Source organism: Solanum stenotomum, unplaced genomic scaffold (genome assembly GCF_019186545.1).
Source record: "Solanum stenotomum isolate F172 unplaced genomic scaffold, ASM1918654v1 scaffold17538, whole genome shotgun sequence".
Classification (NCBI taxonomy): domain Eukaryota; kingdom Viridiplantae; phylum Streptophyta; class Magnoliopsida; order Solanales; family Solanaceae; genus Solanum; species Solanum stenotomum.
In genome coordinates this window covers 166896-179317 of record NW_026024602.1, presented here as the reverse complement: position 1 = coordinate 179317, position 12422 = coordinate 166896, and the positions used below count along the sequence as shown (strand labels likewise).

General features: G+C 34.6%; 2 protein-coding genes across 2 annotated transcripts; one reads left to right on the top strand and one right to left on the bottom strand.

Moving 5' to 3' along the window:
• The first annotated feature begins 19 nt into the window (after positions 1–19).
• Positions 20–2138, top strand: LOC125850486 (L-type lectin-domain containing receptor kinase IV.1-like). Its single transcript, XM_049530334.1, has one exon. It carries the CDS (start codon positions 41–43, stop codon positions 2036–2038), a length of 1998 nt encoding a protein of 665 aa, XP_049386291.1. The 5' UTR covers positions 20–40; the 3' UTR covers positions 2039–2138.
• Positions 2139–5671: 3533 nt separating this feature from the next.
• Positions 5672–7954, bottom strand: LOC125850523 (L-type lectin-domain containing receptor kinase IV.1-like). Its single transcript, XM_049530379.1, has one exon. It carries the CDS (start codon positions 7910–7912, stop codon positions 5906–5908), a length of 2007 nt encoding a protein of 668 aa, XP_049386336.1. The 5' UTR covers positions 7913–7954; the 3' UTR covers positions 5672–5905.
• Positions 7955–12422: the final 4468 nt, after the last annotated feature.

Here is a 12422-nt window from a genome sequence, read left to right as displayed (position 1 = left end):
ATTATTATCAGCACTAATCCTAGGAGAGTTCTGAGCAGACATGGAGAAATTATTTTTAGCCATGATTTTTCAGTTTCTTGTTTTGCTTTTTCATGCTCCATTAGGCTATGCAGCTGCAGAAGATCTCGATTTCACCTACAACGGGTTCCACTCAACAAACTTGAGTCTTGATGGAATAGCAGAGTTCACATCAGATGGTTTGTTAAGGCTAACAAATGCTTCTCAATTGCAGGAGGGTCATGCTTTTTATCCTAGACCTATCAATTTCATGAATTTAGCATCCAATGGTTCAGATTTCTCTTTCTCAACCACATTTGTCTTTGCCATAGTGCCTCAGTACTCGATTTTAGCTGGTCATGGTATGTCTTTTGTGATTGCACCAGCTAGAAGGCTTCCAGAAGCACTTCCAAGCTCTTATCTTGGCTTGTTTAATGATTCTAGTAATGGAAATGCCACCAGCCATGTTGTTGCGGTGGAATTTGACACGCTACAGAACCGTGAGTTTGATGATATTGACAGCAACCATGTTGGCATTGACATCAATGGCCTAAAATCTGTAATAGCCAAGCCGGCCGGTTATTATACCAGTAATGAGAAATCCTTCAATAACTTAACTCTTGCTAGTGGCCAGCCAATGCAAGTTTGGGTGGAGTATGATTCTGTGGATAAGCATATGAATGTCACAATGGCTCCACTGCACGTTGCAAAACCAGACCGTCCTCTCCTGTCCTTAGTCTACGATCTTTCATCTGTCACGGATGAAAATGTGTCTGTTGGCTTCTCAGCATCCACCGGTGCAGTTGTTTCAACACATTATATCCTTGGATGGAGCTTCAAATTGAATGGAATGGCTCAAGGACTTGATCTCTCTCAACTTCCTAAGCTTCCTCGAGTAGTACCTAAGAAAGAATCCAAGCTTTTATTGCTTGGCTTGCCCGTGATTTCTTCAGTTTCATTTGTGATTGTAGTCCTGGTAATAATTTATTACATAGGAAAGAAGATGAAGTTTGCTGAATTGCAAGAAGAGTGGGAGCTTGATTATGGACCACACAGGTTCAAGTACAAGGATTTGTACACTGCCACAAAGGGCTTTAGCAGCAAGGATTTGTTGGGATCCGGCGGATTTGGTAGAGTCTACAGAGGGGTATTGCCCATATCCAACATTCACATAGCAGTCAAGAGGGTCTCTCATGAATCAAGACAAGGGATGAGGGAATTTGTTTCAGAAATTGTTAGTATTGGCCGGCTACGTCACAGGAATTTAGTACCACTTTTGGGTTATTGCAGGCGTAAAGGAGAGTTACTTCTGGTTTACGAATGCATGCCTAACGGAAGCCTAGACAAGTATTTGTTTGACAAACCAAGCTGCACTCTTGATTGGAACCAAAGATTTCGAGTCATCAAAGGCGTAGCATCAGGACTAGTCTATCTTCATGAAGAGTGGGAACAAGTAGTGATTCATAGAGATATAAAAGCGAGTAACGTGTTGTTAGATGTTGAATTAAATGGAAGATTAGGAGATTTTGGGCTAGCAAGATTGTATGATCATGGGACAGATCCTCAGACTACGCATATCGTTGGTACTATCGGATACCTTGCCCCAGAGCATACAAGAACAGGCAAAGCCACAACTAGCACTGATGTATATTCATTTGGAGCATTTTTACTTGAGGTGGCTTGTGGGAGAAGGCCAATAGATCAAAGGGTATCAGATGAGGACCTCGTTTTGGTTGACTATGTATTCTCTTGTTGGACTAGAGGTGATATTCTTGAAGCCATTGATCCAAACTTGGGCAATAACTATGTAAAAGAAGAGATTGAGTTGGTACTAAAACTTGGACTATTGTGCTCTCAGACAGAACCAGCAGCTAGGCCAAATATGAGGCAAGTGTTGATGTACTTGGAAAATGCCCTGCCTTTGCCAGAGCTATCACTGATGCAAACTTCAAATATTAGCTTAACTTTTGCAGGCTTTGATCATTCTGCAATGTCATGGTCTTCTTCTGTTACTGACTCCCTTCTCTCCGGTGGTCGATGACTCGGGCGAAATTTTAATATATTCCTTAGTAAAAATAAAACTTGTTATATAAGCTATATTTCTTCCACCTAAGGTTGTATACTTGGTTCATTTAGGCATCTTGGAGTGAATATTTTCTTTTCTTTAATCCTTTAAGCTTATGAACCAGTTTTGTTTCTTGAATTGGAAAGAAGACTATGAGAAAAGTCGAGTTGATTCATTTCTCAAAAAGTCACTCAACTAATAGTTATTATCTTATAAGACACTTTCTTCATCGAAGAAAACTGACTTAACTTGACTACTTGCATAAATTTGTCCATACATGTCTTAATAGGTGTGGAAAATAATCACATATTATATTCTTTCTACACAGCTAACAAAAGAAAAATTTCCAGGCTATATAGTGTAAATGAAGAATAGTACATGCCCGCAAAGTTTGACTACATGCTCTTCTACTAACTAGTCACTATCACAATTCACAACCAGGAAATTATGTTTAGGACCACAGTGAAGAAAACATAAGAATTTGCTTAAAAGGGTGTTGATCATTTCAATTATCACATCTTCTTATTAATTATAGTTGAATCTGAGTTCTAATGAATTAGACCTACTGTTCACCGAGGACAATAGGAGGATATGGAGGTCGAAGATTAGTCTTATTACGTGCAACATTATGCATAGAATGAGGCATATATAGAGAATTACAGCCGTTAATTATTACATCTTTCAACTGTTAGTAGTAAGCCATTCCGGTTTCAGTTCAGTAACCTGCCGCATGTACTCCTTACTCGTCAAGACTAGCTCATGGTAGACAACCCATCTAGGAAGCTCCTGAGCTGGGGTGAATGTTAACTGTTTGGGGATTTTTTAAAATTTGGGTGGGTTATTTTAATTCAGAATTTTGATAATGGCGTGATCGAATTATAATTGGCCACGTGTAGAAAATTTGCAAAACCACTGTTAAAAAATAATGGCATGAATGAGCCTTTTCTTAAACGGTAATGGCATAGATGAGCAAACTTTTAACGGATGGCATAAATGAGCCTTTTCTGAAAGTTCGATGACATATTTGAGCCTTTTCCCTATTTTAAAATTAAGGAATCCTAAAATATATGGTCAAGAGTTCTAAGTCTCTTCAACATAATTATAAGATATGTCTATAGTTTTGAAGTATTGTGGCAAATGTGAAGTTGCATATTGACGGTTTGACGCAATAGAGCAAGTAATTGTAACACACATGAAAAATTGAGAAAAATTGCTTAATTCCTGTGAGTTGGTCCATAAATGCCCAAAAAATACGAAAAAAATGGTGAGACTGCACTTACGGCTCCCCCCAACTCCCTACAATGGGTACCGTAAAAGTTTTCCGAAAAAATCCCCCAGAAGCCATATTACCACAATATTCATAAACTAACACACACAACAAACTAAGAAAATCGACTATTTCCTGTAAATTGCCCATTAAATGCCCAAAAATCACATAAAAATGGTGAGAATGTACATACCACTTCCCCAATTTCCTACAGAGGGTTTCGAAAATGTTTTGCAAAAAATATTCAATAAGCCATATCACCACAATAATCATGGACCAACACACATGAAAAGCTAAGAAAATTGCCAAAATTCTTGTAAATTGACCATAAAATGCCCAAAAATCACGTAAAAATGGTGAGGTTGTATGTACCGCTTCCCCAACTGAGGGTTCTGTGAAGTTTTGCATAAAAATCCTCTAGAAGTCATATCAGCACAATATTCATGGGCTAACACACACGAAAAAAGAGGAAAATCGCATAATTCCTGTAAATTGCCCCTAAATGTCTAAAAATCACATAAAAAATGGTGACACTGTACGCACCGCTCCCCCTACTCCTTGTAGAGAGTTCTGTGAAGGTTTTGCAAAAAAGATTCTTCGGAAGCCATATCACCACAATGTTCATTAGCTACCACACACAAAAAACTTAGAAAATCGCCTAATTCCTATAAATTGACTCCTAAATGTCTAAAAATCACGTAAAAATGGTTAGATTGTACGTGCCATTCCCCAACTCCCTACGAAGGGTTCCGTGAAGGTTTTGTAAGAAAATTCTCTGAAAGTCATATCACCTATTATTAATGGGCAAACACACACTAAAAACTAAGAAAATCACCTAATTCCTGTAAATTGCCTCCTATATGCCCAAAATTTTTGTAAAAATGGTGATATTGTACATACCGCTCCCCTAATTCCCTACGGAGGGTTTCGTGAAAAAGGAAATCCACTACAGTACTCATGTAACAATTTAATTTTTTTTTACCTTTGAACGTGCATAACTCCAAAACTTACGACTAGAGTTTTTTGAAGTCAACGATAATTTCATTGTACAATACTCTTCACATTTACGTACATGGATTGTTGAGACACGACTATTAATTTTCAAATATCAAAATATAATATTAGTAGAAGAAGATAAAAGATTGAGAAAATGTGAAGTGAATAAGAACATATATTTATTGTTGAAAATAAGATATTCTTTCACATGAAAGCTAGTAAAAAGCTAATTCAAAAAATTATAGTAGTCTATTTATGAGCGAGCTACCTTAAAACATTTGAGTTGTATTTTGAAGTGGAATAGATGGAGTTAACGTTGTTTTGGATAGTTTGCTCATTTGTGGGCGGAGTGTCTATGTTGATTCATATATTTAGAGAGGGTCCCTTTTAATTTGTGGTGCCCAAAAAATGTTCGTTTTGAGGCGGACCCTAGACACAATTACCACTAAAATATACTTTCTTTGTGTCCTACTTAAAGAACTTAAAATACGTAAGATTAGCCACCAAAATTTTAGTATTCAACTTACTCATAATAAATTGTACCAACATTTTCCTACAAAAAAATTTCCCTTCACAGCAAATTCAACAAAAAATTACTAGCTTTGGTATCTAAATTTGACATTTTTTCCACTTCTTATTCAGGATCCTCTTGCAAAATGATTGTACGATGAAGCACTAAAACCTAATTAACAGTAGTAATTTTGCATATAGGTGCATTTTATGCGTGTGGATGTATATAAAAGAACTGTGGTGAGGGTGATGTCCGCTGAGAATTCAATTAATTAATAAAAATGTGCTCTCTCTAACAACTTAAATTTTTAGATAAGATGGTCACACACTTCAACATGATATCAGAGCAGACAGAGGTCCTGAGACCGAATCACATTGCCACCCATATCAAAGAGAATTTCAACGTACTTGACCAGACTAGGGCTGGTCAAAAAGGATTCGTAGGCTGGCAAACTTCTAAAGAAGGGGGCTATATATGATAGCTTAGGCGAATCCCCCATTGGAATGAGATAGAAAACTAGGTAATAACAGTCAAAGAGTGCTTTGTGGTTGCAGTTTGTCATTATCAACATGTAAAGTCATGAAATCATTAAGCATCCACCAGCTGAGGAAGGCAATTATAGAGCCCTTCATCACAAGGAATTGGGAAAGAGACCAATGAATGACTTGATTCCTATGAATCAATGCTACGCCTTAAACCACTCGGTCATCTCTCCTATATAATGATTATGACCCAAAAACTGAGTTACTGCAGTCATAAACAATTATTGATTGGATAGGGGGAGGTGAAAACTTAACGATGAAAGAAAAATAAGTATTTTCTAAAGCAAGAAAGTACTTTTCTCTGTATATTAATTGTTCCATTGTAAACTGTACTATCAAAGCCTGAATCATTCTATTACACGCTTCATGCGTAGATTCATTCTACATAAAATGTTTCAAATATTGAATTTTGGATCAGAAGAGAAGGTGTATAGTATTTCACCATAAGTTACTCTAATTTATCAATACATAATCCACCAAAATAAGATTATATTTACCAGGCTCAATACATTAGTAATCATCACGAATCATCGGCCACCAGAGAGCAAGGAGTCTGCTACAGATGGAGAGCCGGAATATGCATTGCCCAAAGAAGTTGGATACGACTTGACAAAATCATCAAAACCTCCGCGATGTTCAAATGTTAGGTTAGCTGATGAAACACCGAGTTCTGATAACTCTGGTAAGGCCACAACACCATCCAAGAACAACAAGATTTGTCGCATGGTTGGCCTACACGAAGGATCTGAATGAGAACAGAACAAGCCTAACTTTAAGACCATCTCCACTTGCCCTGGAACAAAATCAATGCCTATGTTTGGATCAGCAGCATCAAGTATATTACCCCTATTCCAGCACGAGAACACCCAATCGACCAAAATCAGATCATCACCGTCTTGTCTTGGCTGTATCGGCCTCCTACCACATGCAACTTCAAGCAGAAATGCCCCAAATGAAAATACATCACTACTAGGTGTTGCCCTGCCAGTTCTAGTATGCTCTGGTGCAAGGTAACCAAGAGTACCAACAACACGAGTAGACTGAGGATCGGTCCCATGACCATACAGCCTTGCGAGTCCAAAATCACCTAACCTGCCATTTAGTTCACCATCTAACAAGACATTACTGGCCTTAACATCTCTATGAACCACTACATGATCACATTCTTCGTGTAGGAAAAATAGTCCTGAGGCTACACCTCTAATGACTTTGAATCTTTGGTTCCAATCGAGGGTGTATCTTGGTTGATCGTATAAATACTTGTCTAGACTTCCATTAGACATGTATTCATATATCAAAATCAACTCCCCTTTTCGCCTGCAATAACCCAAAAGTTGTACTACATTCCTGTGTTGCATACGACCAATACTTACAATCTCCGAAACAAATTCCTTCATACCTTGTCTTGATTCATGAGATATCTTCTTTACAGCTATCTCAAGTTTAGTGATAGGCATCACTCCTTTATAAACTTTACCAAATCCTCCAGCTCCCAATACCTCCTTTTCTCTGAATCCCTTAGTAGCAATGTACAATTCTTTATACTTAAACCTTTGTAATCTATACTCGCGTTCCCAATCTTCATGAATTTCTTCATACTTTTTCCTTCTTACATAATAAACCACCGCTAACACAGCTGCAACAACTGAAACCAACGAGATTATAGGCAAACCAATCGTTACAAATCTTGATGTCCCTTTACTCCCAAGACGAGGAAGCTTAGGAAGTTGCGAGAATTCTTGAGCTTTCCCATTTGTCTTAAAGCTCCATCCCAAGATATAATGATGTGTTGGGACTGAACCTGTTGACGATGAAAAACCAACATACATATACTGATCAAGAATCGACGAAAGATCATATTTCAAAGCCAAAAGTGGTCTAACTGGTTTTTCCATATGTAATTGAGCTACTGTCACATTGATTAGCTTAGTTCTGCCATCGTAATCAATCCAAACTTGCATTTCCTGGCCACTAATTAAAGTCAAGTTATGAAAAAAACCAGTATCATCAAAATAACCTGCTGTGTGATTTGCTACAGACCTCAATCCATTTATATCAATTCCAACATGATTGTCATTCATATCACCAAAATCTGCGCTATATTGTGTATCAAACTCAACTCCAACAACATGGTTTGATTTATCCCCATTATTACTTGAGTTAAAAAGACCAAGATAGTGATTTGCCAAAGACCCCTGAAGTCCTTTATGTGGCGCGATAACGAAAACCAGTCCATGACCACTCAAAATTCCATAATCAGACCTTATCGCGAACACAAAAGTTGTGGAGAAAGAAAATACAGAACCATTAGGTGAGTTCTTGAAATGAATTGGATTTGGATAGAAAGCATGGCCCTGATTTTGTGTTCCTGAATTTGTTAACAACAAAAGATCATTAGATGCGAACTGTGCTATGCCATCCAAGCTAAGATTAGCTGATTGGAATCCGTTGTAAATGAATGCATCAACTTCACAAGAAGCTGGTGAAAAATCAACTAAAAAGAGAGCTACTAGTATGAAAAGATTGAAGAACATTGGGAATATTCTTGTTTGGGAAAATATGGTGAGGCAAATGAGAAAATTAATAAATGACAAAATGTACAAGGCTATGTCCAAGTCCTTCCTTCTATAGTAATCCAAAATTATTATTTTGTTTTTAGGTTTTCCATTTCGGTGTACGTTACCCATATTGGGCCCTGACTAATCTGGATTCGTGTCGAGTAAGGCCCATTCACTACTAATAAATTAGTGCAAAAATCGAGGATAGAAACCGACAGATTCCCTCAGTTTTTTAAGGAAAATCGACCGACTATACATCATTGGTTTGACTTGGGTCAGTTAAAACCGAGGGACAACCGAAGGAGTCCGTCGGTTTCAATAAAATTTAAAAAATGTCATAGAAATTTTACCGACGGATTGGGTAGGTTTTCCCTCGGTTCTTTGGACCGACTTAGTTTGTCGGTTTCCTTAAGGGTGGAGGAGTCTTATCTATCCTACTATCGTTAGAGTTTTGCTTCTTCTGACATAATTCGTAAATGTGTCATTAACTTGACCTCATTTCAATTTATGCCCTCATTTTGGGTGTGTACAAGTAGACACTTAAACTTGTATAAAGTTGAGTAAATAAATACATGTTTTACGTGGTGCCCTACATGACAATTGGCGTCTTACGTGGTGTTCTACGTGTATTATGTCACATAGGACTCATGTGTCTACTTGTTCAACTTTATACAAGTTTAAGTGTATATTTGTACACATCCAAAATTGAAGAGCATAAATGTGAAATGAGGTCAAGTTAAATGACACATTGATGCATTAAGCCTTTTCTTATCATATTTGAATTTTACTTTTTTCTTGAAGAAAAATCAAATCATTACCATAGTTGTTTTTACTTTTTTCTGAAAGAAAAAAATAGTTCTCTGCAGAAATTTTGCAACTCTATAAATTGAAGACTCGTCTTCTCATACCAAAAACACAAGAGCATCCATATTGCACACATTTAAGAGTTTTGTTTAGAGGAAGATCTTCTTCCAACATATTTATGCTAATTCTTTATTAGTTTTATAATATGTAGGTTGCTTGATCAAATTATATTAATAATATACTTTTAGTATGTTTTTCTTTGTTATTTGATTTATCACCGATATGATTTATAATTGTAAACTTTCGCAGGATGGTCTAATTCTTTCGAACCTAACAACCACAACCAGACACTTGTTGCCAGTTGTTGCTAATGCAAAAATGTACTACTATATGCCAAGTCGTCTCAAGTAATCCAAAAAGTCATCCAAGTTGTCTCATCATACATGTTCTAAAATTGGACTTACAAGAGAGGAAAGCTCTATATTCTTCGTCTGTTTACATGTTTATATTTTGAACCCATTAATAAAAATTCCGACTCAGTCACTCAACGTCACAACTTTGGTCGGTAATCCAAAAATGTTACAATATGCCAAATCATCTCATGTAATCCAAAAAAGTCATCTACCAAGTTGGCTCATCATACATGTACTAAAATTTGGATTTATATAAGATTAAAGGTCTATATTTTCAACTAGAGACCTTTTCTTAAAATGTCATTTTAGCAAACGTAGTAAAAACATCTAAACAATTAGATATGGATTACCAAACTAGGTAATTTTCTCATTAAAATTTCAATAAATTATAAATTGATGATGGCAACCACTCAACAGATATAATACAAAATGTTAGTAAATACCAATTGATGACCCTTTTTTAAAGGAATCTGCAAAATAATGTTGGCAAGTTGCAAGAATTTAATTTCCATTGCATTACTGTTCTCATACTTTATTTATTGTAACCTATGAATTCATTTATGTTGGGAATTAAAACTTTTGGATAGAGGCAGATCTAGCTTCTGACTTATAAGTTCACATTACAATAACTTGTAAAAAATTTATTAAATATTTAAAATTATTTAATTATTATTATATTTGAAATTGATGTAAAAATTCATAAATATTAAATTCTATCTACTTCTGCCTCGAGTGTGGATCTAATATAATACTCTCTATATTTAATAATAATTGATTAGTCATAAAAGAATGTCATTTTTCTATATTTAATAATAATTGATTTTAATTTCCTCATTTTAACCCTTAATTAAATATCCCCTCTGTCTATTTTTACTTGTCTGTGTTTAAATTGACACACCCCATAAGCAATAATAAATAAAATAATAATTTTCATATACTACCACCTATTTATTGCAAGTCGTCTAAATGTTTTAAAATGAATAATACTTAATAATAAGGATAAAGTGAGTATAAAATGGTAAATCTTGTTTTTCAAACTAGACTAAAAAAAATGAACATTTATTTTGAATACGGAAGACAAATAAAAATAGACGGAGAGAGTAATTTATAGCATAGAGATTTTTCATACTTGTGTTAGGTCAATAGATTCAAAATTTTCTTTTTTCTGTTTAACTTTATGCCCAATCAAACACCTCCACATAAATTAGGACGAAGAGAGTAGTTTAGTAGTTATATTTATAATTGAAAGTTTGGACCTTAGAATGTATACTTAAATGGTTGTGATTCTTTCACCTATTAACCAAAAATTAAGTCTATAAAATGAAGATTAAGCGTTTTATTCTTTAAATGGAATTACTTTACAAGAATCTGAATTAGTCTTATTTTTCATTCATAAAAAAGGGATCAATCAAGATAGTGTAGTTTGTATATTAAATATGGGGGAAAAAATTGAAGATTGAAAGGGTGGCCCTTTGGTCATAATCAAGTTGAATTTCACGATGACATGGCCTTATAATTTATATATCAGTCTATTCTAACCAAGCGAATAAGAAGACTTTACGAGCTTTAAGATAAATTTAAAATAAAAATAATAAAATAACACTCTAGCTAGATTCAAACTTAGGTCTCATGGGTGGATTCTCTAGCTTGTACCAGCAGCACAATCAAATTCCTACATTTTTCATGGTTACACTGTTAATTATATCCTAATTTATGTCAGTTTCTCCAAATAGGTATACATATATATACATGATTTTTTCTGAAGTTACCGGGTGCACGTGCACCCCCACCTAGAGGGGTGGGTCCGCCTCTGATTCTAACCATGGGTGGAGTCATCTTAGCTTAATATTTTCTTGGCTGAAAAATTATGTGGTGTATAAATGTTAAATTATCTATTATGAGTATATATTTAATTTTACACACTATTAAAACTTCATAATTGAGAAAAAGACATTATATATCCTTAGCTGAATTCCTAATTCCGGCATTTGAATTTCTAACTACTTTTCGTCCTAATAAGTTGCATACATTACAACGTGTTTTTTTTTTTTCCAAAATTTGCGGCACAATGACAAAAATGAGAGTCACAAAATGTCCTTAAAATTCCAATTGTTTGACAGTTTTGAGACAATTGGTAGTTTTCATATTTTATGAATTGAAATGTTTATTATATTTGAATTTATTATTTTCCATATTTTTAGGAATGATATCATCTTGCTAGGCTGCTAGCATATCGATCTACTTCTGAATATTTATATTTATCTATATTCAATTCAAACTCCTTTTCGAGATTTATTGTCATGTTATGCCATTACGGTATACTTTTACAATATCTCATAAATTATATTATTATGTATATGTATCAATAATTATATTTATATATCTGCTAAAAAATTGTATATTTGTAATTAGTATTTATATGTATCAATGAATACAATTGTATAAACATATACAATTTGTATAAATGAATAAATTGTACCAACATATACAATTATATCAATGTCGTATCAAGTTCAATATTCATATTTGTATGATTGATTGTTATCATTTGTATCAATGTTGTATTAGTGGATACATATGTATTTCTATTTTGTATCACTGAAAAAGATATGTATAATTGACACTTATTTTATATATATATATATATATATATATATATATATATTGTATAATTAATTTTTAATTTGTTATCATTTGTATTAGTATAATTGATACTTAACATTTGTATTTGTATTGAGATAGAGGAGACAAAGAGAGGCGAGAAAGAGAAGAAGGGAGAGGAGAGAGGTGAGAGAGAGAAGAAGGGAGAGGAGAGAGGTGAGAGAGAGAAGCAGGGAGAGGAGAGAGGCAATGGAGAGATGTTAGAGAGAGAGAGCGAGAGTGCAAAGAGAGAAAATAACAACAAAACCCTAACTATAACTATAAATTATATAATTCTTTCAAACTATAGTGATGTATTGTAAATACATATGAGATGATTGCCTAATTACATAATTTTTACTATGTACAAATATAAATGATATACAAGAAATACATGGATATATATAAAAGATATACACATATACAAAGGAACTATACATGAAAGATATACTCATATATAAATGAAATATAAATAGATATACCATGTCTCAAAAACCTATCTTCCTCATTTCTACAAATTTTGCGTTGCATCACCAACACAAAACCATATGTCATCCCATAATAACAATACAAAACACCATTAAATCTAAAAAAAAAAAAAGAGGGGGCGGGGGGAGGGGGGGGGGGGG

Coding starts and splice junctions, on each gene's coding strand:
- LOC125850486 (XM_049530334.1), top strand. CDS start 41: ATGGAGAAATTATTTTTAGCCATGATTTTTCAGTTTCTTGTTTTGCTT.
- LOC125850523 (XM_049530379.1), bottom strand. CDS start 7,912: ATGTTCTTCAATCTTTTCATACTAGTAGCTCTCTTTTTAGTTGATTTT.